Source organism: Manis pentadactyla, chromosome 10 (genome assembly GCF_030020395.1).
Source record: "Manis pentadactyla isolate mManPen7 chromosome 10, mManPen7.hap1, whole genome shotgun sequence".
NCBI lineage: Eukaryota > Metazoa > Chordata > Mammalia > Pholidota > Manidae > Manis > Manis pentadactyla.
The window spans coordinates 126,867,703-126,895,447 of NC_080028.1; the positions used below are offsets into that span (position 1 = coordinate 126,867,703).

At 47.7% G+C, this 27,745-nt stretch overlaps 1 protein-coding gene across 2 annotated transcripts; it reads left to right on the forward strand.

Moving 5' to 3' along the window:
• Window positions 1–45: 45 nt before the first annotated feature.
• Window positions 46–27,275, forward strand: DNAJA3 (DnaJ heat shock protein family (Hsp40) member A3). Of its 2 annotated transcripts, XM_036920463.2 has the most exons (12): window positions 46–281; window positions 5,155–5,288; window positions 8,733–8,816; window positions 9,562–9,762; window positions 10,800–10,952; window positions 15,711–15,858; window positions 16,877–16,941; window positions 18,396–18,524; window positions 19,000–19,115; window positions 19,886–19,983; window positions 25,338–25,453; window positions 26,119–27,275. In XM_036920463.2, exons 1-11 carry the CDS (start codon window positions 80–82, stop codon window positions 25,439–25,441), a joined length of 1,434 nt encoding a protein of 477 aa, XP_036776358.2. In that variant the 5' UTR covers window positions 46–79; the 3' UTR covers window positions 25,442–25,453; window positions 26,119–27,275. The 2 variants fall into 2 exon arrangements, with proteins under 2 accessions (XP_036776358.2, XP_036776359.2); XM_036920464.2 differs by lacking the exon at window positions 25,338–25,453.
• The last annotated feature ends 470 nt before the right edge of the window (window positions 27,276–27,745 follow it).

A 27,745-nucleotide genomic window follows, 5' to 3' on the forward strand; every position in this document is an offset into this window, starting at 1 on the left:
CGGCGCAGCGAGTGCGCGCGTTGCCCTCTGGAGCCTTCCTAGAGACGGGAGGCGCAGGCGCAGTGTCCCCGGGGCCAAGATGGCGGCGCGCTGCTCCACGCGCTGGTTGTTGGTGGCGTCTCCGCGGCTGCCGGCTGCAGCGGGAAGAGGGGCCCGGCCGCCCAGGGGAGGCGTGGTGGGGGCGTCGCTAGGCCGCAAGCTGGTCACCGCCCTCGCGCCTTCCCTGGGAGGTCGCGGCTCCGGGGCGCTGCTGACATTGAGATCTGATGTCAGCCTCACAGGTAAGGGCAGACTCCCACACCAGAGTGGGGGCTCCAAGGCCTGGAAGGGAGGGGTTCGCCTCGCTCCAGCTACGGGGATTGCAGGGTGGAGGGTGCCTTCGGACCTTATGCAGAATTGATTGGGGAGACGATCAAGCAGGAGGCAGAGAGGTCCAAGTGGCTCCTCAGAAACGGTAAACGAGGGAGAGCTGCATGGAGCCCCCGGCGGCGATGGTGAAACTCCTCGTAGGCCGTGAACCTTCACCTCTCAGCCAGCAGTCTCGAGGCTTTTTCCCAGGCTGCCGCTGAGCCCTGGCTCCATTACTTCCGTCTCTCCACCTAGCCGGTAGCGGAAAGGACGAGGTAACTGCCCTTCGGTGAGCACCTGCTTTTAGCCAGGCACTTTGTGCCTCATCTCACTTGATGGTAACAACCACCCTGCAAAATGGGGTCCAGAATCCCCATTTTAAAGAATGGGAAATTTAGGTTCTAGCAGAGATTGACCCGCCGAAACCCGGAGATAAGATGCATAGATAAGAGTTGGCCCAAACCTGGAGTTGCCCTTTCAAAGCTTGCGCTCTTTCCATCACATGGTTTAAACCGAAGGGCATACTCAGTCTCTTTTAGAGGTCTGTAATAATAAAAGTATAAACTAACATTTACTGAGCACTTACTGTGTACCAGACATGGGTCATTTCCATGTCATAGACCTTGTTATTCCACTTTATAAAGAAACTGAATCTTAGATGTTAGAAACAACTTGTAGAATGTCAACAGCTAGAAAGTGGTAGAGCTTTGATTCAAAACCTGCTGCTTTCCTAATTGCTGGAGGTGATACTGAATACGTAGTCAGCCTTTAAGTGCTTAGCCATGGTGGTCGGTATGCTCCGTGCTGGATGACTTCCGCTGTAGTGGAGAGGGCAGAAGCATGGAGCAGCGAAGGAAGTGCTGAATGGTGCTGGCTCTTTGTGTTCCCTAGAGTTTATGCAGAGGATATCTAAGCTGTCTAGAACTTAGATAATTAATTCAAGGGCCTTGAGAAGGTAGTTTACACAAGATAATTTCCCTTTGGGGTTCAATTTTTGTAATGCTCGCATAACAGGCAGTCATTGAAGTATCAGTGACTGTGATGACTTAGTAAAGTGAACAAACTTGCCCCCCACCAGTGTGTGTGACCTCCATGAATTACTCCTTTTGAGCTTCTCTCCACAACTGAACATTCATTCATTCATTTATAGGTATTTATGGAGGGCCTGTCATATGCCAGCCACTGTTCTAGGTACTGAGGATAGGGTAGAGAACAGAGAGACTGCATGTGGTTTTGATCAAGTGATCCCATTTTAAAAATTCTGTTCCTGCCACCTTTATTTCCTCATAGATGGAGCAGTAATCTGCCTGGGTTTCCTTGGGATTATTTGGAGCCGTTGTGTGCTGTATTTCTCAATATGTGCTAAAGTGGTCATGTTTAGGTTTTGCTAAAATTTTCTAATGTCAAGGCTGTTTTAGGTAGAATTTGACTTTATCTTTTTGTTCAATTATTAATTCCTTAGGTAACTATTAAGCTAAATTTGTTCAAATTACATTTGTACAAGTTTGGGGAGCATTTTTGACAATTGTGTGTGAGAAAGAGACAGTCACTAAGTCCTGAGCCACTGTGGGACCATAAGGAACTACAGTTGCTTTTGCAGTCAGCTCGGCTTTCCCCTAAGTGAGCCCATAGCTTGTGATGGGTATGTTTTGTATCAGGTGATGAACACATGTTGAGAGGTGGCATCCTTCCAGATGCACTCTGTTACCACATCTAAAGTCATCAACTCAGCTCCCAAACACTGGTCTGCGATCTCATCACAAACCTTGTAGTACAATTAGGTGACATAAAAACAGCAGTTTAAATACAACTTTTCTCCCAGTGCAGAAAAAAGGTAGTTATTTGATACTGGGTTGGCCATTCTAGAACTAACTTTGAGGCTAATCTTATTCTGGTTGTTCTAAAAAGGGCAAGACCTTTATTGATCATATCTTGGGGAAAAATTTGTCTGTTGAGTGGCATCTTTCTAATTACTGCTAATCATTGATGCCTTTTGAATAATGTCAAAAGTCATCAGGCTTGTCATGGTTGAATGCGATTTGTCTTTATTCACATGCAGTTTTATGCATTACTGTCTCTCATTGTAACTCAAGTTCAAGTTCTCGGCTCGTGATACTGAAGCTGAGCTGCCAGCCTGCACTACTAGTCTCCACCCTCTGGATTGGAAGGGGTGGGGAGGGAGAGGCAGGATGGGGCCAGAATAACCCCTTTCTCCTGATGGGAGAGGAGGTTAAGAACGAGGAGCACTAGGAAGCTAGCTCTGGTGTTTTTCCCAAATCTGACAGAAGAAAGACAACAGTGTTCTCCTAACCCCCACTACTCCCACTCTGTTCTTCAGGTTCCAGGAAGTGAAGGGTGCAGCAACAGAAAACAAGTGTGGGGGTACTGAAAATACAGATTTACTTCCTGGTTCTTACTGTAATCATTCTGACCCTTCCTACTAATTCTCCTGTCTGGCAATTCCTTATATTGATCTCTTCCTGGATATGCCCAACACCCCAAGTTGTCTGTGCTCAGATTAATTTTTAGTGTCACAATACTTGTTTTTTGAGGGCTCTTTCACATGCAAACTCTGTTAATTCCCCATTTAAAACTTGCAGTGGCACCCTATTGCCTTCAGGATAAGATCCTGATTCCTTTGCGTGGCCCTAAGGCTCTTCTGCTTATTCCTACACCTCAATCATCGTCCTCCTCGTCTTTAACCGCCCTGTACCACCACCACGTGCACACGCATGTGTGCGCACACAAAATCTAATTACCTCATAGGACCTGCGTTTCCTAAGCATATGATAAGTTTCATGTGAGCCACTTCCTCTGAAGCAAAGGTGTTCATATGATTTATTGGCCAATGGGGCATTTTTGAAAGTGAAAGGGGATAGATACTCTCACAAATAATGCCAGGACTACAGGCGTCAGTCTGGATGGATTCAAACACTAACTTGTAGCCGATTCTTACAGCTTAACAGCAGGTGCCTTAGAAGACCTTCCCTGAACTTTTTTAACTAGGTTGTCTGGTCTCACCTGGGAGTGATTTTACCCTCCAGGGGACGTTTAGCGACTTCTGGAGACAGTTTTGGTTGCCAGTTTGCGATGGGGGCAAAATATGGTGTACTGCTCACAAGTAGCTGGCCGGGGAGCTGTCAGCTTCTACAATACATACGTGTGTTTGTTTGCAAGGGCGGCCATAATGCCACAGACTGAGTGGTTTAAACAACAGAAATGTACGCATTTCTCCCCACAGTTCTGGGGACTAGAAGTCCAAGATCTCTGTAGTGACAGGGTTGTCTTTAAAGACTCTGCCTCCAAATACAGTAACATTGTGAGGTATTGGGGGCTCAAAGTATGGATTTGCTGGGGGGTGGTAGGGAGTGAGCACAATTCAGCCCCTAACAGTGGGACAGCCCTTCCACCTCGAGGAATCCAGTCCCATCATCAGCAAGGTTGAGAAACCCTGGTTCGGTGGCCCTTTTGTGTGTCTTCTGCCTGTGTAGTGTACACATGACCTCCAATACTCCGCCGCCCTACTGTGAGCCCCTTGAGGGAACTGGCTTGGCTTTTTTCTCCATCCTTTACCCTCAGTGCCTAGTTTGAGATCTTGACAAATTTACGTTTCAGGCAGGCAGTGTCTGAGTGGTTTGCTGCCGTATCCCCAGGGTGGAGCCCAGAGCCTGGGAGGTGGCACTCAGTGTATTTGGTGAATGAGTGCATGGTGAATGTTTGACTTAGAAACCTGGAGCTGCCTGTGATCTTCATTCTCCACCTTGGCCCTGCTCTCCCTTCTGCCTCGTCTTGGCCCCCATCACCCCCAGCCCTGGCCTCCCTATCTGCAGTTATCACAGGATGGGTCAAGCATTAGGTAGGGCCTGGCTTGTAGGGCACTCCCTGAGCTTCACTTTGTGACAGGCCAGTCCGAGTTGGCCCTCGGCTCCATGCCCAGCAGGCAGTGGAGTAGATGAGCTGTTGTCCTTCCTCCTGGCTGCTGATGCAAGAGGCCTGAAAGGAGGCGGGGCATGTGGCAGCCTGCCCCGTGCTTTGATTCCAGGTATCCCCCTCTGGGGTGAACAGCGGTCCAGCACAGAACCTTATAACCCTGTCCAAGTTTATATATGTGCATTGTTTTGGGGGAAAGGGGGTGTGCTTTTGCTAGATTCTCTCAGATCTGGGACTCAACACTAAGATCCATTTCTTTAACACAGTGGTTCTCAAACTGACAGTGTGAACAGAATCATCACCAGAGGGCCTGTTAAGCACAACCTGTGGAACCCCACCTCCAGACTTTCTCACTGAAGTCTGTGGGGTGGGGTTTGAAAATTTGCATTTCCAACAAACTGATGATGATGCTGGTCCAGGGACCACACTCTGAGAAGCAACCGTGAGCGGATCCCCATGGTTGCACGGTAGAGGGAGAGACCCTGGGAAATTGTTAAACATTGAGTGAGACAAAGCACATGAAAATACCTGGCACGTGGCAGGAGCTCAGGCTGTGTAATGGGAAACTTAGTCCCTTTTTAATCATCCGCAGGCACAGCCCCCATCTGGGGTGCTGTTTCTTGGGGGTGTAATGAGGCTGTACTCTGGCAGGATCAGCCTCGCCCAGTGCTCTGACACTGTTTTATATTCATTGCACACAGTGGTCTTGGCCATTTTTGAAGTGCGGTGATCGGTCTTCAGTGGGCTTGAAGGAGAATAGACTCTAAAGCTGTGACCTCTTTGTTCCTTCACAGGTGTAGCCACTGGTTTTTCACTCACAACTCCCTTGGTTGAACACATTCCTGGAGTGATTTTGTTTCCTTTTTCCTCTTTCAGGAGTCAAAAGTTACCCTTTTGTTTGCACTGCCTCCTTCCACACAAGCGCCCCTTTGGCCAAAGAGGATTATTACCAGATACTAGGAGTGCCCCGAAATGCCAGCCAGAAGGAGATCAAAAAAGCCTATTACCAGGTCTGTATGGAAGCCAGATTTTAGAAACAAAACCATAGAAGAAATGCTGTTGGTCTAGTCTGACCCTGATCAGTGCAGTGTATGAATACACAAGCCCAAACCTACGGATGACATGCAGCTGGCAGAGTAGTGTAGACAGTAAAGATGAGCTTCGTCAGACTGCGTTCCTCAGGGGCATGATGGTCAGTGCCTCAGAGGAAAGAGGAGAGTCAGAACCGGAGATTTAAAAGGAATCTTTTCCCAGAGCTGTTTCTGCATTTGGATTTATTCTGCACTTGTAGAATCAGTAGGTATGCTGGTTTAAGTTTTGGGTTGTCATTTTGTGTATTCAGATAAGTTTATGGATTTAGAATTATTTATTTTCTTAACCCAGAATGTATGAAATTTTCATCGTCATATGTCAGAATGTATAGGGGGTAATTGGTAAAGTGGCATGTGAGTTATCTAGACCAGTGGTTCCCAGATTTTTTCTCTGACTAATAAAATTCAAAAAATAAAGATGCTAATGTAGGATTGCCAGCTTTTGGATTTTGCCAAATATAGATGTTAAAAATCATCAAGTACCATCTATGAATGTCATTTGACAAAAGAAAGATCTTAAAACAATAAAGATAGGAAAGCTGTAATATCAGAATGAAGAAGATATCTTTAAACTAAATACAAAATAAGTTACCTTCATGAAAAATTTACTAAAAATTCTTGATTTTATTTTCCCATTTTTTCCTTTTTTTTCTTTGTGGGTAAGCAAAAATTTTGTCCAAGCACAATAGTTGTGAACCAAATACTGATCAAGGCCAGACCTAACCATTTATGGCTTGGATGGCCACTCCTTTTTAAAGTGTACAATTTTTTAAGTGTACAAATCACTCGTTTTTAGTATATTCATAGGTTGTACCATCACCGCAGCTGATTTGAGAACATTTTCAACACCTCAAAAAAAAACCACTTACCATTAGCACTCCCCCCCCATTTTCCTCCGTTCTCTGCCTTTGCAATTGATAATCTATTTTTGTTTCTGTGGGCTTGCCTATTCTGGCATTTCATAGGACAGAAGTCATCCAATATGTGGCCTTTTGTGACTGGCTGCTTTCACTTTAGAGTGGTTTTCAAGGTTCATCCATATTGTAGCATGTATCAGTACGTCATTCCATTTAACGGCCAAGTAATATTCCACTGTATGGATATACTGGGATATTTGGGTTGTTTCCACTTTTTTGCTATTATGCATCATGCTGCTATGCACATTCATGTCTAAGTTTAGTGTTGACCTATGTTTTCATTTCTTTTGATATATACATATTCTTAGGAGTGGAATTGCTGAGTCAAATAACTCTGTTTAACCTTGAAGAACTATCAAACTAAGAGTGGTGGCACCATTTTGTATTCCCACAAGCAGCATGTGAGGGTTCCAGTTTCTCCACATCCTGGCCAACACTTGCTATCTGTCTTTTTAAATTCTAGCCACTCTGGGTATGAAGGGGTTTCTCCTTGTGGTTTTGCTCTGCTTTTCTATGATGGTAATGATATTAAGCATCTTTTCATGTGCTTATTGCCATTTGCTGTATATGTATTCAGACTTTTTGCCCATTTTCAAGTTGCCTTTCTTATTATTGGTTGTCTTGGAACGAGCAGAGGCATGGGGCTAGGAAGCAGAAATCCTGGCTTGGGAGTAGTGAATAACATGTCTCTTCTTTTGAGCTGGAGGGAAGATACCTGGTGCAAGGGTGGGAGAACGTTGAAAGGACAGAACCTTGGGCCAGTTAAGGGACGTGTGAGGCACTGTGTGAGTACTGGATATTTAAGAGAGTGGGGAACTATTCAGGTGTTTAGATGTGGAAATAAAAAGATCAGGTGAAGCCGTGCAATATAAAACTGAAAATTTTTAAAGTAGCCTTTATGGAGTCATTACTGTTGTCAGACCTTGATAAAAGCTTTGCATGTATGATGTCATTTGATCCTCACAGCAAAAGGCTCAGAGAGATTATGACATACAGCTGAGGCCACATAAGCCAGCATGTGGCATACATGAAACCAAAATGCACGTCTGACTGCAAAAGACCTGTCTTTGCCTTATGCTAATGGCATGAGTGTGTACCATCGTTTGTTGCCTTGGCATTGAAACCAGCCCTGTGGCCCAGCGTGGTCTGCCCACCTTGCCGTGAGTCCTCTCTAGCATGCAGCCCCTGGGCCAGCATCTCTAGAAGCAGGTGCAGTTTGGAGGCCACTGGAGCTGGACTCCCACCGTTTCCACCCACGGCTCTTGCGCTTTGCACGGTGAAGCTCCTGGTGCTGCTCTGTGATGCCTGCTTGACTTTGGGGAGTGGGTTTGTACTCTGGCAACTTTTGCCAGCATCCTCATTCCTTCTGGAAACCAAAGTTGGGTGGCGCATAACTAGTTCTTTCTTTGCAGACTTAGTGACTAATTTTGCTTTCTTTTGCTGGTGTGGAAGATCAAGTTAGCTGTTTGTGTTGACTCTCAGCATGAAGAAAGGACTCTGGGGTTGTGATGTTCAGCCTCCATTATTTGCCAGGCTGTTTTGTAGAAGAAGATTAAAGTTACCTGTGTAACACCAGACGAGGAGACAGCCAAGCTCACTCTCGTGAGAGCTGGCGGTGAGGGCAGTCGCGACACACCCCACCTCAGGTGGAAGTGAGTCCCCGTCACTGGAAGTAATTCTGCCGTGTGTCTCAGTGACAGAGCCAGATGGTTTCCTGCCACTTTTAGCTTTGGGACTCCATGCCCCCTCCTTGTGCTCCTGTGCGGGACCTGCGGTAATCCAGACTTAGAAGGTATCAGTGGCTGCAGCAGGTACAAGGATGAACGTCTAACAAGCGCACAGCACTGCTCAGACGGCGGGACGGTAACTGTCATCGTAGAGTGGCTCAGCATGCCTGTGTGCTCCAGACAGCTCAGCGAGATTTTGTTTTGTTTTTAATATTTAAACCTGGTAACACTGAAGCTCCAGGGGAATGTAGGTGAATGGGAAGGAGGAAGGCTTTTTCACCATATACTCCTTTGTACTTTTGGAATTCTGAACAAAGGGAATATATTGCCTATTGAAAACAGGTTTAAATATTTAAAAACAAAACAAAAAAATACCTCCAGAAGTAGTTTATACAGCACATACATCTGTTTATCCAGGTATTTTCTTCCTTTTTACATAGATGGCAGTGTTCCAGACACACTGTATTTGCTTTCCCAAAGGTCTCAAGTTCTAAAGAATTAGTTGTTACTTTTGCTAGAGATTTGTATGTGTACATACCTCAGATTTGAAGAGAGTTTTTTTTTTTTTTTTTAGAGTCTTAAACCTTGTTTTAAGAATTGATGTTTGCAAACACACAAAAGAAACAATGCTATAAAGGAGGCTAGATTGTGACTGTCGTTTGGGGTTCAGTTTTAGTCATCATCTTGTGTCCACAGTAATTTATTATTTGCTCCCTTAGCTTGCCAAGAAATACCACCCAGACACGAATAAGGATGATCCCAAAGCCAAGGAGAAGTTCTCCCAGCTGGCAGAAGCCTATGAGGTAATGCCACCCACCGGTATGTGCAGTCACTGTCCCTCAGCCGTGTTTGTGAGTGAGTGTACCGTGCAGCGTGCCCTGATGTGTCATGGGGCCCGGCATGAGGGACGTGTCCCTGCATCAGATCACCTTGTTGAAGAAAATAAAGAGTCCCAGGTGTTACTGCTATATCCAACTTAGAATCCCAGTGGAGAACGGGACCCGGTAATCTGTATTTACAGGGCTCCCAGGCCATTTAGATTTGTAGCTGGGTCTGGGAACTCCTGGTTGGGCCGGTTAGTTCTGTACTTATTTGATGACCACCCCTATATCTGGTAGGGGTGGTGGGTGTTGTCAAAGTAGACCTTCACTACCCCGGAGGAATTTAAAGTGTAGTCAGGGGATGAAGCATACTTTTATGAAATGATTTCGGAGTTATTTAAAAGTGGACCTTATTCCCATATTTGGACCATCCTGAAGGCTCAGGATATATAGGGCGTCATTTACCTGCTCTGTGTGTATGTGTGCACATCACCCCCCACCCCTGCCCCAATTTGAATAATGATTTGAGAGTAAGTTGCAGACATTGCATCTCTTTATTCCTAAGTACTGTCTATTTTCTAAGAACAAGAACATGCTTTTATGTAACCACAGTAAAAGTGCCAAAACCAGGAAATTTAGTGTTTGTTACATTCCCACCAACTGTACTTGGTATGAACTTTTTGTCTGTGTCCTGGGAAGCGCCTGATTGCCGGGCCTCTTGCGGTAGGTGCTGAGTGATGAAGTGAAGAGAAAGCAGTATGACGCCTACGGCTCGGCTGGCTTCGACCCCGGGGCTGGCAGTGCCGGGCAGAGCTACTGGCAAGGAGGCCCCACTGTGGACCCAGAGGAGCTCTTCAGGAAGATATTTGGGGAGTTCTCGTCATCGTCTTTTGGAGATTTCCAGAGTGTATTCAGTCAGCCTCAGGAGGTAAGCTCCTCGTTTGCAGAGTCATTCAAATTTTAGCTGCTAAATGTGATTTAAACAGATTTGATCGATTTCTGTTTCTCAAAGAAAAAGGCAGAGCAACCTCAATGGAATGATCTGGGTGCAGTCATTTTGTTAGGAAATAATTCCAATATTTGTAAGATTGTGTAGGTAATGATATATACAATCATTTTGACTATATTCTTAACAGTTGCTTAATCAGGCAGCACCTAAGCCTCTTAGAATTGTAATCAAGGCGTATTTCATCTCGCGCCCGCTGCATTATTCCAGGAGAGCTCAGTCCGGTAGGGACACACCGCCAGTCCTGCCTCTTCCGTATTTATGTCCTAATAAGACATTGTCCGAGTTGAAGAAAGGGGGAATGTTTTATGATTTAAATTATGACTGTGGATCATTTGAACTGTTTGTAAGGACCACGTCCAAGTACCATCTGTGAACAGTTTGTTCAAAAGTACATCTTCACTTAAATTGAAACGTTACCTCTTTAAAATCCCGAGGCATAGGGCAGAATCAGTTAAGGTTGTCCCATCCATTCTTGGCAAGTATAGGTAAGTAAAGTAGTTAAAAAGTAAAATAACTGGAGGCGGAGGGTGGGGAATGAATGGGTGGGGCACAGGATTTTTAGGGCAGTGAAAATACTCATGATTTTATAACAACAGACACATGTCACTGTACATTTGTTTAGACCCATACAATGTACATCACCAGGAATGAACCCTAAGGTAAACTATAGCCTTTGGATGGTTATAATGCATGATGTAGGCACATCCTTGGTGAAAAGTGTCCCTCTCTGGTGAGTGATGTTGATAATGCAGGAGGCTGCACGTGTGTGGGGGCAGGGAGATGTGGCAAACCTCTGTACCTCCCTCTCAATTTTGTAAACATAAAACTGCTTTAAAAGAAAAAAATCTTAAAAGGAAACTGAAAACTGCTGACCAGTGCCCTCCTTGACTTTTAAAGTGGAGCATCACTGGTAATTATAAAAAGGAAGATGACAGGCTGTCCTTTGATTTCTTTAGTACATCATGGAGTTAACCTTCAGTCAAGCTGCCAAGGGTGTCAACAAGGAGTTCACCGTGAACATCACGGATACCTGTGAGCGGTGTGATGGCAAGGGTAATGAGCCGGGCACCAAGCTGCAGCATTGCCATTACTGCGGAGGCTCCGGCATGGTGAGAGCTTAGCCAGAGCCCCCGGCCTCCCCCAGGGGTCGCCTACCGCTTGCCCACCTATACTTCTTTCTGTCTTTATTTTTTCCTGTGTTCTTCTAGATATTTATTCAGCAGTACCTAGGGCTTTGAGAGTTCATAATCTGATGGGCCTATTTTATCTAGAACTTTCTGCGTCTTTCCAGGAGTTCTCTGTCTTGGTCAACAATACAGACAGAGCAAGGAAATTGCTGTCTTCTCTGAAAATACACTTTGGGATAGTTTGGTAATTTGAAACTGGGGTGGGAGAGGGGGACTTAAATTTTTCTTGAAGTGTAATCAGTTTTATTTTTTCTTTTTGTGAAGTTTTTGATAGCATTTAAACTTACAAAACTGTATAAAGAACCACTTCCTTATTTCTTTTACCCAGATTCACCAATTGTTAAAATTTTATCCCATTTGCTCTGTCATTTCTGGTGTTTATTTTCTAAGAACAGGAACATTCTTTTACATAATCACAATGTAGTGGTCAAAATGGGGAAATTTAGTGTTGGTACAATAATATTATTTGTACCTAATCAAATTTCTTCAGTTGTCCTTATGATGTCCTTTTTTTCCTGGCCTAGAATCCAAGCTGAGATCTTCTATAGTATTTGGTTGTCATAACTTTTATCTCCCTTAATCTGGAACAGTTTCTCAGCCATTATTTTTCTTTTGTGACCTTGACATTTATAAGGATTACAGGCCAGCCATTCTGTAGAATATCCTGCATTTTGGGTTAGTCTGAATTTTTTTTCAGTATAAGACTCAGATTATGCATTTTGGGCAGAAACCACAGAAATGTAGTGCCCTTTTCAGCAGATAATGTCAGGAGTCATGAGGTGTCACATTGTTGCATTAGTGATGACATGACGTTTGATCACCACCAGTTAGTTAAGATTGTGTCTACCAGGTTTCTCACTATAAAGATGCTGTTTTTCCCTTTGGAATTAATAAGGAACTTGTGGTGAGATGCTGGACACTATAAATATCCTGTTCCTCATCACACTTGTACTCAGTAGCCATAGCATCCATTGATCGGTCTCACCTACTCAGTTCTTACTGTGACAGTTGCAAAATGGTGATTTTCTGATCCCAGCATCTCGTGTACTTTTTAATTGGCATTATACTGAAAGGAAGAACTTCTCCATTTATATTTATTCATTTATGTCATATGAACTCATGGGTTCTTATTTTATTCACTGAGCTGTAATCAGTGTACTTACTTACTTTGATGCTCAAGCTGTTCCTGACTTGGCCTTAAAAGTGGAGCATCACTGTGGTAATTATAAAAAGGCAGATGACAGGCTGTCCTTTGATTTCTTTAGTACATCATGGAGTTGACATTCAGTCAGGCTGCCATGGGTGTCAACAAGGAGACATGACCTTAACTAACTGGTGGTGATCAAATGTCACAGCATCACTAATGGGACAGTGTGACACCTCATGACTCCTGACATCATCTGAAAAGGGCACTACATTTCTGTGGACTGCCCCTGTGGAAGTCCCTTGTACCCTTTTGACATGTCCCCACCATGCTTTTCCTACTTCCTTACTATATCACAAGGTGTTCTAGACTCAGCTTGAACTTTCTCTGACATACTCTGGAATCAGCCATTTCTCCAAGTGTCTTTATTCCTTTTAGTGTCTAACAGGATTTAGAAACCAAGACCTGTGCTCTAGGTGTGCTCATTGCTCCTGCAGTGCCATTGCCTCTAAGCTTGCTCAGACAGGGCCAGGAAGAAAAGTGTGTGTGTGTGAGCTCATATCTGTGTTTCTTCCTTGTCATTCATGTGATAGAGATACATACACACCTATCCATCCACCCACCATGCATCCATTCTTCTAACAAACCAGTGAGTCCAACCCAATAGTCGCACTGCCAGCCCAACACGGTTCATCCAGTTTCCTGGCTGTCCATATTTTAAATTTTTTCTAATGAAGAGAAATCTGGCTCTGATTATCCTCAGTATGCTTACTCATTTGTTCAATCCTGTAAGACAAAAAGTAATTTCAGAATTGTTACTCATACCACTGTGAAAAAGTCTTACTGGCATTTGCTATGTAGAGTTCTCTTCATCTCTAGATTGTACTGTGCTCTGAAGTTACTTAGGTCACTTCTTTTTCTCGCCCTTCACTAGGATTACGCTTTGTTTGAAATGCAGTTAGATTAAGTTTGTATTCTATTAAGATGGTTTCCCATTTAAGGGAATCACGAAGTTCACCACCACCACCTTTAAAATTAAATCACTGTTCATGCTTTGTGTGTGTGGCAGGGGGTAGAATTTGCAGAAAACCTTAAAAAAAGACAAAGTTCCTGATATTCCTACTACTTTAGCATTTTAGTGTGTTGCCTTCCAGTTGTTGATTAGGAGTGTTGTTTTTGTTTTATGTTGCTTTTTGAATAGGTAATATATGCAAATCATTAAAAACTCAGTGGTTACAAATTATAAACAGTATAAAATAAGTCTCCCTCCCATTCTTGACTTCTTGTTATTGAGTTGCATCCCTCTCTCCTTTCAGATGCAAACCTGTGTGCACATGGCTTTTTTTTATACCAAAGTTAGAATACAGTTAGCACTGCTTGTGCCTCACTGTTTTATTTTGTTTTTATTTCTCAGTATATTTTGGGATATTATGCATGTATAGCTGCCTGTTTTTTTATAGCCATAATATTCCTTCCTACGGACGCATCACAAGTCACTTAGCCGGGCTCTGTTAGTGGACACTCAGGTTATTCTCATCTCCTGCTGTTACAGGCAGTGAATACCTTTGCATATTGTCATTTCTCATATTCATTTCTTGCATGTGCAGATATCTGTTATGTGTGAACTTGAACATCTTTTTCTAAAATTTGAGAGTCATTCTCTTCTTTTATATCTATTCAACTTTTGTCCTTTCTGCTATTAGGTAATTGATCTTTTTCTTAGTCATTTGTAGCGGCTCTTTATAGTCCTTTGTCAGTGATTTGAGTTGTATATTTTCTGGTTGTCTTTTGTCTTTTGACTTTGAATATGTTTTTCCATGAATGTCCATAATTTTCAACACTTCAGAATCATACATGCAATTTTCTTTTTTCATTTATTATAATATTAGGTTTTTTCCATGTCTTTGAATATTTTTAAACGTTATGTTTTGATGACTGAATAGTAGTTGGCTGATAGGTGTACCCCAAGTTATAACTATAAATACTCCTATTGATAAAGGACCAATTTGCTGCTGTCTGAGAAAGTGAAATTGAGCTTTCATTCCTCTAGAGGGCGCCCTTTGGGGACATGAAGATTCCTGGGCTACTGTTTTGTGAGCTGAGTTGGGGTGCTTGTTATAGATAGATATAGATATGTTTTATGGATTATTCCCAATTCCCTCTCCCCTAAGGTCTTTTCTCCAAAGTCCTAAATTGCTGTGACATTTTTTTTTTTTTTAACATTTCTGAAGTGAACGTAGAGATAGAGACAGTAAAGCTGCAGCGTATTCCTCTCAAAAGATAATATTTGAGACCGGAAAAAAATATTTGCAACACGTTTGCTAAAGAACTAGTACTTCTGATATGTAAAGGGCTCCTTCAGGATAATGAGAAAAAGACCAACAGCTCATTAGCACAGCTGTCAAGATGAACAAAGAGGAAATGCAGGTGAGCAGTAAGCATTTATCATTCAGGGAACGCAGCTGGGAACAGGAGGAGGCCTTTGGCTCACCCTCCCGAGGGGCATACATTCCAAGGACTGGTACAATTCCTGTGGGACTTGAGTGCCTCCTACCCTGGTGGTGGGGGTGGAAGCCGTTCTGGCTTCGGGGAGTGGCTGCTGCTGTCGCTCTTAAAGCTTTGTGTGTGCATCTCGCTGGGGACATAGCCCACAGATCACACTTGTAAAGTTGCACATACACAGGGTCTCCCTTGCAGCCTGGTGTGTAACAGTGAAGAACTGGAACCCCAGTGACCACCAAGAGCACATTAATTGTCATCAAAATTTTACTTTAAAATCTCTTTTTTATGGAGACAGATCGAGTTTACAGAAAGGGCACCTCAAACTATGAACTTAATAGAGTTACCTTGGGAGTCATGGTGGGAGATTAACAACATTGTCTTTATATCACTTCTCCATTTGCTGTAACAAGTGTGTACTCGATAAATTTACAGCTACGGACAATCCAAGGATGTTAGATTAAATAAAAAAGGAATGGGTTTCCCAGGGCCCAGTGAAGAGCTGATGGGAGCGGCCCCACTGGCTGTGGGCGGGGGTGCGCGGGAGGTGGTGCGCCGGGCCTGCAGGAGGGCAGCCTGCTCCTGCTCGCGGCGGCTGCTCCCCGGAGGGGGCCGTGGCAGTGCAGGCGCAGGGCCCAGACTGGCTGCTCTGGGCTGGGGGATTACATGCAGTTACACTTGCCTCTTTCTTCTCCTGTTTTCCTAGGTGTTGCTTTTGTAATTAGAGGGGGGAATACTCTTTCTGAAAGGCGCTTGCTCTGCTCCCAGTGGTGTTGGGAACTCCCATAGAGAGGCAGTGTGCCTCATCTTTCTTCTCAGATCATCAGCTTGGTGGTATGAGATGTCAGTGTGTTCAGCAGTTGGTGTGTTCTAGGCCAGATGACCTTTGAGCCCCTGCGCCTGTGTTCTTAGGCGTGTTTGCACACAAAACGAGTCTGCTGAAACATTTCTCTCGTGCACATTGTGGTCCCAGAGCCTCAGCCCTCAAGAGTTGGTCTTTGTACTTAAGGGTCCCATGTTTTTCTCCTCTTTACCAGGAAACCATAAATACAGGCCCTTTTGTGATGCGCTCCACATGTCGGAGATGCGGTGGCCGAGGCTCCATCATCACGTCTCCCTGTGTGGTGTGCAGAGGAGCAGGGCAAGCCAAGCAGAAGAAGAAGGTGGTGATCCCTGTGCCTGCAGGTGGGCGCTGGGGTTCCTCCATGCCCTGGGGGCCGGGAGGGTTGAGGCTGGGGTTGCCTTGGGATTTGGCCATGGTGAAAGCCACGGCGAAGGCCCTGGGGGTCGGGTCTAGAGGCGGACTAGGATCTCTGCATTTCCTGTCTGCACTGGTCATCCCTAAAATCTGCCCTTTTCATGTCACCCTGGGAGGAGGGATCTGACAAAGCCCTCTGCACCTGTGTGGAGGTGCCTCGTCTCCTCCGTCTTTAACCAGTGAGGCAGCCTAGTCTGCACCCCCACCCTCTCCCCCTGGCCCAGGGCAGCCTGTGACCACTCTCCCCGACCAGCTGTTGTTCCCGGGTGGTCTTCCCACAGGGCAGTTCCATCTTGTCACTGTCACTTGTCCTGTTAAGCCCCTCTAGTGACTCAAGGGCCCTCAGCCTCCCCACTTTGGTCTCCCCTTGATGCCTGTGCTGCCGCCTTCCCAACGTCGTGTAGCTCCCCGAACACGCCTAGTGCCTCCCGGAAAAGAGCCTCTGCCTCTGCCGTTCCCTGTGTCTGAAACACACTCCCACCTTCTCTCAGCGGGTTGCTTCTGCTCCCCTGAGCACCCAAGGCAGTGCCGCCTCCCAGGAAGCCTTCTGGGACCCTCCCTGCTCCTGAGACACTCCTTGGGTGGTGTGATCTTTTCCTTCTAAGAACACATCTCTGTTTGTAATGATACAGTTTTTAGTGATACTTGGTTAATAGCTGTCTCCCTGCTAGGCTCTAAACTCAGTGCTATACTGTGTGGACCTGGCAGGAGGTCAGCATTCAGTAAATGTGAATAAATGAATAGAAGGAGCTCTTGTTTGGTTGTCAGTGGTGTGTTGCAAGGAGTATAAAGTCACACTCCTTGCCATGTTAAGCAATTGTGTTGTTCCTCATTAGCAGGAAACAGGAATGAGTAAGGAGTTCAGTGGGTTGTAAATGGATCTCAGGTAGAAGTTACCCTGGGAGGTCCCAAAATAATGTTCTCTTTTGAAATTTGTTCTTGTAGGAGTTGAGGATGGCCAGACTGTGAGGATGCCTGTGGGAAAAAGAGAAATTTTCATCACATTTAAGGTAGGTGCTCTGCTTGCCACAGCTTCTGTCGGGCCCTTGCTCTCTTAGAGAGGTAGGGGCTTTACAGGGGCCTGTGTGGCCCCCCTCATCTCTGAGGGATTATGAAGCATGTTACGTCGAGGTTTTGTGCTAGGTATGGAGACACCAAAGTCTTCTCGAGTTATTTTATAAGCTGGAAACAGAGGACACTTAAAATGACTGAAAATGTAGCCTTATGTTTTAATTTTTTGAGTTGTTCATAGGGACAGTAAGTGCCAAAAGTTCAGTTTTACATACCAAGTACAGGGCCTCTGCCAGCAGTGCCCCTAGGTCCACCCGAGGGAAGCCCGCACAGGTGCGTGCCTGTGTCCAGGAGCGTGACACCAACAGCCTGCTGCCTTGGGGAGAGGGGCTGAGTGAAGCGCGCTGTGGTCAGAGCACCTCGGAGCGGTCAAGGGAAGAAACCATCACGCGTGTCCGCGCAAGATGCCTTGAGGCTTCTCAGGTACCAGAAAGGGACAGAAAGCAGACTCCAAGAGGATGCAGGGAAGATCATTGATGGGAAGTGTTAAAACACACACGATGGCGTTAACGTGTTATTTAGGCAGCTGTACATGTGTAGTAAAAGTAAAAAGGTGCTGGTAGAAGTGATAAATACTAAATTCAGCCTAGTGGTTGCACTGGAGGGGTGAGGAGGAGGCCAGGAGCCTTCACCTGCATTCGTAACATTTTGTTACTTAAGCTGGGTTGTGGGTACAACGTGTGTGTCAGTGTTATTTACCTTGCTGTTTATATATATGTGGAATATTTCATAATTTAAAAACAAAAATAATGTGAAGTGTGAATCTTCTAGACTGAGAAATCAAACACAAAAAGCAGCAAGCTGGAAATCAGTTGGTAAGAGAGGTTTGGTAGAGAATTCAGGCTCTGTTCCATCTGGTAATAGGGGAGAAAAAAGAGAGAAGAGACCACTGCAAGGCAAAGGATAAGGATGGCTTTGAGATGCAGAATGTGGTGCTTCTAAGATAAAAATAATTCCAGGGCCACCAGTCTGTCCTGAAGGTACTTTAGACCAAACAACAGTTTGGCAAATAAACTGTTTTACCTTTGTAGCTCTATTAGTCTGTGTTTCCTTACACTTCATAGTAGAGTAGGAGTTTGCTTCTTTTTTTATTTTAATGTTCAAAAAGCCAATCTTACTTCTTTATCTCCCATCATGACTGATCGGCTTGGTCTGAGACTGACTCTCTTGCATTCCAGTGTAGAGGTGGGCTGACTTGCAGCCCCCGACCCTGGAGTGGTGTTCTGCCTGAGGAAGGCGCATTCTTGCTGTCCCTCAGTACCACACTCTGAGCACAGGCGCAGTGTACTGCGGGTCAGGGCCCGAGCGCAGTCTGCTGAGATGTGTAGCTGTCATCCAGTCTCAAGAAGGACCAGTCTGTGAGTGACCACAGCTCTCACCCTTGGCCCCCCAGGTGCAGAAAAGCCCCGTGTTCCGGAGGGACGGTGCAGACATCCACTCCGACCTCTTTATTTCCATAGCACAGGCCCTTCTCGGGGGCACAGCCAGAGCACAAGGCCTGTATGAGACAATCAGTGTGACGGTAAGAGAAGAGGCTGCAAATGTCTTTGCCACCCTCATGCTTTGTGGCTCTTGAGGAGCTGAGGAGGCAGGGCAGGAGGAACGTTAGGCCAATCCTTGGGTGTGACTCACCACCACAGGCCTCGAGGGTGTGAGCACCAGGGCCGGCCGTTCCTGGGCAGTGTCCATGCCTCTGCTGGGGGCTGGGAGCAGTGCGCCCCATGTTGGTTTGCTTCTCCCCGTGTCGCTCTCTGTACCCTTTCATTCCTGCCTCCTCGGCTCACCTGCTCAAACTACCTGCCCCAGTTGCAGGTTCCTCATTACAGTTCTGCTCTGGGGGACCCCAGCTTAGCCAGTTTCTGTGTGGCTGTTGGTGGGTTTGGCCTAGAAACCTGAATGGGAGTTCTTTTTAAGGAGTAAGATTGTCTTTATGTAGTGAAATGTGTTCGTTTGGGCAACAGGATACGAGGGAAGCCACAGATGTCCTTTCTTTATAGATCCCTCCTGGTATTCAGGCAGACCAGAAGATTCGGATGGGCGGGAAAGGCATCCCCCGGATTAACAGCTATGGCTATGGAGACCACTACATTCACATCAAGATAAGAGTTCCAAAGTAAGTGCTCGTGTAGCCGTGGCAAAGCCACCAGCTCTCTGCTCGCCTTAGCCACCAGGCAAGAGATGGTCAGGGGCTTCTTTTATCTCCACACCCTGTGCCAAGCGGTGCAGTGGGGTGGTTCAGTGCTGGGCCAGGCTGCCCAGGCCCATGTGGCTCTGCTGCTATAAGCACTGAGGTGCAGGTGGGCTGCCTTTTCCTTGAAGTCAGGTGCATCCTGCCCGACTTCTTCATCTGCAGGGGAGATATGATAAAAAGTCAACCTCAGCAGTTGCCAGAAGATGCAGTGAATAATACCTGGGGCTGCTTAGCTGCTGCTGCCAGTGTTGATTTTATTATTGCTCTCAGGGTGCTCAGATCTGGTGAAGGGGCAGATGTGTAACCAGATCTAGTGTGTGACATTGGCATCCTCCGGGAGAAATCTGAGCAGAGTGCTGTGGGCATCCTGAGCATGGCCTGCCCGGCACTGCTTGGAGGACTGGGTTTCCAGCATTCCCTCTAATTAGGTAATTTCTGCACACACACTCACGAAGGCTTTTTTTTTAATCCAGTAAATTATTTAGCATAGCCACAATGGCAGTGGTTTAGAATAACTTAGGGTATTTTAGACTGTAGAAGCTTTGAGGGCGTGGCTGCTACATTGAGGGTGTGTGCCCCTGCCTGGGTTGGGGTTCCACGTTTCCTGCATGCTGCGTGGGGATTGGCTGCTTCCGCATCCTCTACAGGGCTGCCTGGAGAAAGCACGTGCACACTAACTCTTTGGCTTGCAGGAGACTGACAAGCCGGCAGCAGAGCCTGATCCTGAGTTACGCTGAGGATGAGACCGATGTGGAGGGGACTGTGAACGGCATCACCAGTACAAGCGCTGGTAAGGCGACATGTGCGAGCCCTCCTAGGCGGTCCCTCGGGGGGTGCACGGTTTGAAAGTGGTGGGGTTTCCACTTGGGGGTCTCATGGGCACCCCAATGAGCGTGGTGGAGAGGGGGCCGTGGGCCAGGGGCCACTGAGAGCCGGCGTGCTCCAGGAGAGCTGCTCCTCCCTCCCGGGTGCACGCTGGCACCCAGAGGTCAGCACAAGAGCGCTTCTGCCAGACGGCGGGTGTGTGTCTCAGGGCTGTTCTTCTGAGTTCTATCCTTGGTTCTGCCGCTTGCCCTGTGACCCTGGGCACATCCCCACCTGAGAGCTCCTGCAGCAGCCAAAGGAGCAGAGGGATTAGAAGGCTGTACGCAGTCCTGAGCCAGAACGGTCCACCACGATTTTTGAGTGTCTTGTTAATGCAGATACCACAACAGTAAACAAACAAGCAAACAAAACCAAGCATAGTCACATGACTCCGAATCTGCCTGAGCTCAAGTGGCACTCTCTCCCTGGAGTGTAGTTAAATGTTGGTGATTTGATACCAAAATGCCTGCAAGCAGAAGCTTTGGCAGCAGCCGCCTAACAGTCTTCCCGCAGGAGGTGGGCTGCTCTGCTGAGGAGCTGTGGCTCTGCTGGCTGGGATCCTGCTCAGTTGGGGCAAGCCCAGCCGAGGGGGGACTCGTGCCAGCAGCACGTGTCCTCCTCGTCACAGCATTTTGTGTCTGTCTGGGCCCCGGATGCTCCTCTCATGTTCTCAGAACTTGGATGGTATTAGATCAGCATGTGGTCCTTCAGAGCAGGGGACAGCCCTTGGTGGGCTTGGTCGTGGACCTCCCGGCTGAGGGTGGGGGTCCCAGCAGCTGCAGCCTTTGCTTGGACTTCGCTGAGCTCCTCCACAGATCCTCTCTGTGGCCTGACCAAGCATGGAACGGGCACTTAACTTTAATGGTTTGGAACATCAACTTCTCTCAATGTCTTGTTATGTCCCCTGAACTAAAAAGAAATGGAATGGCTATTCCATGGCACTCTGTGCCCCTCTAGCTTCTCCTTCCAGAATCCCACATCTTCCCAGTCACGTGGCATGCAAGGTTTGTTTCATAAACTACTCTCAGCTGCCCTCTGCCCCACCTGCCAGGGAACTTGAGGTGCCTGAGCTGAGCCCTGGGTGAGGACACAGCCTTGTTCGCTCTACTGATGTCATGTTTTTAAACTCTCTTCTGATAGCTTAAGTCGAAAGTTGATCATGCAGTCAGCTCATGAGCGTCTTTAGAGCTCTCATTGTATTTATGGTTCCCTGTCCTAAAGGCCGATTCCCTCTCCCTCCAGTCAGCCAGGGGTCACTGGGGACCTCCCAGTGCACAGACACTTTGTCAGTTCTTCCTTTTTAAATTTTTATTGACACAATTTTGCTGAGTATAGTTTAACTTTAATACATGCATTTAATATGTATTTCTGAAAAATTGTTTATAAAGTGAATTGGCTGGCCAAATTATATTTGTTTCCGCTCCCTTCCATTATCATTTCCAAACTATATTCCAAGGGGAAATTTGGCTCCCAGACATAACTTTTTAAATGGCATTTGAGAATCAGAATTGGCTTCTGATAAGGCACTGTCAGCCTGTGCCTGGGTGTGGTCAGGCCTCACCTTACGCTGTGGTGAAAGTCACTTTTGCAATCCACATATGAAAATACGGCTGTGTGTGTAATTTCCGTATCCTGACAACTTCACTAGCACTGGGTCCTATTTAATCTCTTACTTGTTTTATCTCTTATTTCAAGCATTTAACAAAAATCATTAACTGAAGTCATACTAGAAGCAGTTGTGTCCAGTTCTCAGCAGTTCTTGGGATAAAGTGTTCTCCAGTCACTTAGTAATAGCCGCAAAGCACGTGTGAGTCGGAGCCAGTAGAGACTGGTGTGAGAGCTTCAGATGCTCACTGAGGCCTGAGTCTTTGCTTCCCTCAGGGGATAGGTCCCTGCAGGGTGTTCGGAGTAGATGCACTTATGTAGGAAACTGATGTAAGGTTTTTGGTGGGCTTAGTATCCCTTGTTTATTTTTGTTCCCTAAAACAGCTGCTGAAAATGAAAACCTCAGTGGTTGACCCTAACTTCCCTCCCACGTCTGTGAACCAGAAAGACCATTGCATGCTTAGGGATTTTCAGCATTCTTGGAGCTAAGCAAAAACACAGGGACTTGGGGTTACTGCCTGAGGGGGCACAGTCTGCGGTCACCGCTTTAGTGACACAGCGTGTGCTTCCACGTCACCACTCGTCCTTCTGACAACACGTAGGTACATTTAGCTGGACGTGTAGGAAGCCCTGGGGACTCCCCCTGCTGTTTCTCTCCTCTGATGTGGCCGACAGCATTGACCGTAGGTCCCTTTATGCAGGGTGAAGGCAAGAGGAAGGTGAGGGAAAGGACATTTCAGTAGAAGGGAAGGCACTCTGCTGGCTCCGCTTGCGTGTGTGGACGCTCAGGGAGTCAGGCTGAGTGCAGACCTGCACCTCCACCTGCAGGCGGACCCGAGTCCTCAGAGGTCATACTTGGAGTCCTGTTGGCTTGTTTCTTCAAACAAATGTTCATTGAGCGTTTGCTGTGTGCTGTGAAGTGACGCACGGATAGACAGGTCCCTGCGCTTGACGAGCTTACAGGCAAAAGGGAACACAGGGCAGACACTGAACCCCCAAATAAGTGCTAGACCTTCCTTATAACACTAGGAGTTTGTAGCTGGGGAGAAAATATTTTGGCCCAAAAAGGTGTTTCGTATTCACGGAAGGATTGTTACCTGGTCACTTACCCCTGGTACCACCTTGCAGAGCTATCACAGTCTGACTTGGAGCCCCTGCCTATAGTAAACCAGAATGCTTTCTCTGTGCATCCCTGGCACCTTGCAGGGAACCACGCACAAGGCTGATTCACCATAGATGTTGGCTAAGTTTATTTGAATTCATTTTCCTAACCATTGGCTGGGAAACGCTCTGAGTTATGGGAACATAACCCCTTCTCAGGAGAGCTGTGTGAACTGACACAGGAGCCCTGCAGCCTTGGGGCGCAGATGAGAAACGCTCATGCAGCGCCCATTTGCATGGAGTGGACTTCCAACATGGGGCATTTGCTACTTATTCTAAAACGCAACCATCACGTACCAGCTGTATTTAAAGAAGCCTTGGTAATGAAGTGCTTGTGTGCGTGTCGTGTAATGAGGCCGGGAGGCTGGGAGAGCCGTGTGTTTACAGGCTGGCTGGCCCCACAGAGGCCCACAGGCTATTCCTGGCGGCCAGTTCAGAATGTTAAATTCAGTACTTTATCCTTTGATGTCCCTGCCTTATTTTACCCATAGGAAGGAGCCCATATCCCTTGTAGCCAAATTTAAACTAGAAAGGAACTAAGGCCATGTTCCTGGTGTCAGGGGGTAAGACTTCCTGGGTATGTGTCTGTTCTATTTATTTATTTTGTTGTGTATCATTAACCAGCTAACCAGGTACTTGTTCTGCCTCTCCCAGACTTTGGTCCCTGTGGCTCAGGCACCGCTGTGGCCGTGGGGCATGACCACTTCCCCCTCTGGGTGACAAGGGTAGCCCGTTGGGGGAGGAGGGTGATGGCAGTCACCGCGTTTGTGCCCCACCGTGCCTAGTAGTAAGAGCTTGGGTTCTGATGTCACATGATCCACGTCCAGCTCCGCCTTATCAGGCGGAAAGCCTAAGGCAGAGTACTTCACCCCCTCAGGGCCTCGGTTTCCCCATCTGTAAACTGGAGCTAATACCACCACCTGCCTCAGGGTTCTTGATGGAACGAGATCACCTGGGAAAGCATCCGGCTCGGTGGCGTATGTGGAAAGCCCAGCAGCAGCCTCATAGGGTGGCGTACACAGCCTTGCTGTCCCCTTACTGAAAGCAGTGAAATCCAGTGCTCTTGCTCTGCCTTGTCCAGGGAGGCCCAGCAGCAGTGGGACATTTCTGGTTTGTGGATTCCTTTGTGGTAGGATAGTCCTTTTTTGTCACTTAAGCTTTTACGTAAGAAGAGGGGCATGAAGCTGAAGGAGGGCACATCGGGCCTTGTGACCCATGGTGGTGGGCACCTCTCATGCGGGCCTGCCGGGGGGTTGCCCAGGGCCTCATCTGGGGAGCCCCGGAGTTCAGGGTCACCAGGACCCTTGGCTTTGGGGATTGCTCAGAGTGCTGTTAGCATGTCCTTGTTGGAGGCCACCGTGCTCTCAGGACATTCCTGAGCTCTGAGGGCACGCGAGGTGCAGAGGACTGCGCAGGGGATGTACCTAGGGCGACTCCACCCCACCCCTGCCCTGCTGGGGACATGCTGCCCAGAGCTTTGGGTCTCTCACTGATGATGGCGTCTTAGCTGAGATCTTGGGGACTGTGACCATTCTTTACTCTGCTACATGCTGTTCATGGCATGTCTCCTAGCACGTTTAAAATGTACCCTACAATTCAAAGTGTTGCATACACGTCTCTAGTCTACTCGTAGCCAAAGCTGGCCCTGCCAGGGGACGGTGAGTAGGCCTTTGAGAGGATGCATTCATGCAGCAGAGCCGTTCCTGCTCTCTCAGCCCAGGCCCTCCAGACAGCAGAGCAGCCGGCCCTCAGGAGCATTGGTCAGATGCTCCGGACGGGCAGTTTGTCCATGATGGAGAGGTCCTCTGTGCCCCCACTGTGGCAAGGAAGTGCAGTGTTGCAGGATTCCATGAGTTGGTTCCCACTCTGGTATCGTGGAGACACCATGTGCACATGTACAGAGAGCATGACATATGGGTGTTGGTCGGCTGGTCTTGGCATCTGCTCTTCACCTTCTTAGAGCTGGCGGCTTGGTGGTTAAGAGCCTGGGCTTTGGAGGTCTGTGGCGTGGCTTGGGTTTGAACTCAGTCTGCCTCTCCCTCCCAGCTGTGTGACCCTGGCAGTTGAAGCACCTGACCTCCTCTGTGGTGGTGTGTGTGCGTGTGTGTTGTTTTATCTGTGAAATTTCCTGTAAGGTTACCCTCAGGATGGAATGAGCTAACGTGGAAGCTCTGGCCTGGCCTGTACGGCTTCTGGCACTTGGCTCCATTTTTGTTAATTAAGAAAGAGACAGCCAGTTGTTACCCTTTTCTGTGTCTTGTTTCCTCCTCGTGGGTCAGTGACTCGTGGAACAGTTGGGACATTCGGAAGCAATGAGTGGCCTGCTTGCTTCGGTCACCTGACTGGCAGGGCAGCGCTGGGCACCCTGGGAATGTCCATCCCCCCTCGTGGTGGCGCTTGGTCACTCCTTGAGCGGCAAGCCTCTGGGTGGCCAGACTGGGCAGGTTGGGCCGTGGATGGGATGAGCGGTGGTGTGTGCCCTTGACCCCAGTTCTCTCTGCTGTTTGTGCCCAGGTGGTAGCACCATGGATAGCTCCGCAGGAGGCGAGGCTAGGCCTGAGGCTGGGGAGGACCAGGAGGGACTCCTTTCCAAACTTAAGAAAATGTTTACCTCCTGATATCCCAGCCAGGTAGGAAAACCCTTGAGGTTTCTTGCCCCTTTGTGCCCCTCTGTGATCCAATCTGTTTTCCCTCATGTTAACCAATGTCACACCCCCGCTGCCTCCGCCCCCCCCCCAGGCGGAAGACGTGTCAGTCTCGGGCGTGGTGTATCTGCGCCCTCAGAGCCCAGCCTCTGGGCTGTGGAGACACCGGCGTTAGGATAGTGTGTGTGAGTCAGCCGGGAGCACAGAACTAAACCAGACTGCAGTGGGCAGCCTTCTGCTGGGCCCACTTCCTGGAGAGGTTGCACTGGGGAGCTGCTTCAGCCCTCCTTCCACCAGTTCCCAGGGGTCTTTACAACCCGCAGTGGCGGGAACCAGGTTGCCCACGGTCACAGAGGGCAAGTCCTAGCAGAGCCAGGCCTAGAACTCAGATCTCCCCGACCTCCTGCCTGTTCGGGAGCACCCCTCCTACCTGGGAGGTGCAGGGCTGGGGAAGCCTGGCGGGGGCGCTGCTGGGAGTCATGCTTGCTCACTCTGGCGTCTCAGGACCCACCTCTCACTTGTGTGGGTCTTGGGTGGCCCGGCGGGGTTCCTGGTGCAGCTCCTTCCAGGGAAGATGGAAGCTCACCCACAGGGACCTCTTCCACCTACGATGCCAGTGAAATGTAACTATTTGTGTCTTCTTGGCTCAGGAAAACGATCCACAGGAAACTAGGCTGGGAGTAGCCGCCTCTCCTTGTGGCCCGGCACCTTGGAGACAGGAGGATTCCAGAAGAGCAGCCCTGAGCCTCTGCCTGCCTGCAGAGGCCCTGGGAGGCCTTGGCGACAGCAAAATCATGGCCCAGCACACCTCCCCACGGAACTGGCACGGCGGACAGCCCCAGGCAGGAAGGCGCAGCACTTGTAAGGGCTGGTAGAAGTTTCCTGTCTGTGGGTAGGTAACTGGGCCTTTTCTGTCTCAGGCAGAGTAAGACAGCTGGATATTCTTGCAGAGCTAAAACTCTTAATTTGAAATTGAATGTGGTAGAGATCTTAAAGAATTAAAGGCCATGCTTACAGCTTAAAAATGAAGCCTTAAGCTGCACCGAGTTCTGAAGCAATTAATTTCCCTCTTATCAAACCTCTGGGAGGGTCTGGAATGAGTCTTCCCTGACAGGTTGTCTTTTCAAGGAACCTGGCCCGCATGCCCACCAGTGTCACCCACCCCTCAGCAGAACTGTCCCTTGCTCTTGGGGTTCAATTCTCAAGATACCAAGCAGCTGAAACGTGGGTGCCTTAGGGCCTAGGGAGGCATGTACAAAGGGTCCCTGGTGATGCCACTCCTGACCACGTGGGCCGTGATCTTTGTCAGGATGGACAGTCCTTCCTCCTGCTCTACGTGGGGTGGCCTCTTGTCCCCGAATATTGTGTTAATGTTGTTCTATGCCAGGTGTGTGTGGGGCACCTGCCTAACTGCTGGACCATAGGCAGCTGTGGCTGTGGCCTGGGCCACACGAATGGCCTCCTCAACCCAAGCCCTGCCCCCGCTGCCTGCTAGGGGCACGGCTCTCACCACTACACTGTTGACATCTGCTCTCAGTAGTGTGCTTAAATTATTCAATGCTAAAAACCATCATCTTCCTGTATAAATATTTGTTCAGAAAAGGAAAGCGTAGTCTGAGCAGTAGAATGGTCTCCACCGTCCAGTCAGAGAACACTGTCCCCAGCCTTGGCTTGTAGGACGTGTGGGTTCCATGTGTGTCCAGATCTGCCTGCTGTGGTAAGACAGGCTAATGGAGAAAACTTCTGAATAGTTTCCTTTTTGTTTTCCTTCATAATTTACTAAAATAAAGCATCTACTACTGTCTGATCTAAGGATGTAAAATGATTCTGTATCAATATGAATAAGATCATCTACTGCAAAAGGTATTTGAAACCTAAGCTGTGGTCTTTTCTTTGAAAGAGTTCAAACAGCTTTCTGCAGGAGGCCTAGCAGGGGTTTGCTGTGTTCATCTACAGATCGGACCCCCCGTGGTGTTACAGTTGCCCTCCTGGGGCTGGCCGGCTGGCCGGCTGGCCCTGGTCACGGAGTCGCGTGCACACTCACGGATGGGTGGCACCGAGCACTGACCCTCTCCAGCCCAGACCCCTTGCTGTGCGATGGCATGCTGGCTTGAATGAATGTCCTAGAGTTTGATGTGTCGCTTTTTCTTTGAGGGCCTGTGCCGTGAGTGGGGGGGGCCTCCTCAGGCCTCTATATGCTAGTCTACCTCGCCAGATTGTTTTCCTCCATTTTTTTCAGAGGAATATTAACGTGTTTTTTAGTGTTAACTTTTTGCC

Bases quoted from the DNA above. Each gene is read 5' to 3' on its own strand.
- DNAJA3 (XM_036920463.2), top strand. From the start codon at position 80: ATGGCGGCGCGCTGCTCCACGCGCTGGTTGTTGGTGGCGTCTCCGCGG. The intron at 282-5,154 runs GTAAGGGCAGAC...TTCCTCTTTCAG, and splicing joins ATCTGATGTCAGCCTCACAG to GAGTCAAAAGTTACCCTTTT. The intron at 8,817-9,561 runs GTAATGCCACCC...CTCTTGCGGTAG, and splicing joins AGCTGGCAGAAGCCTATGAG to GTGCTGAGTGATGAAGTGAA.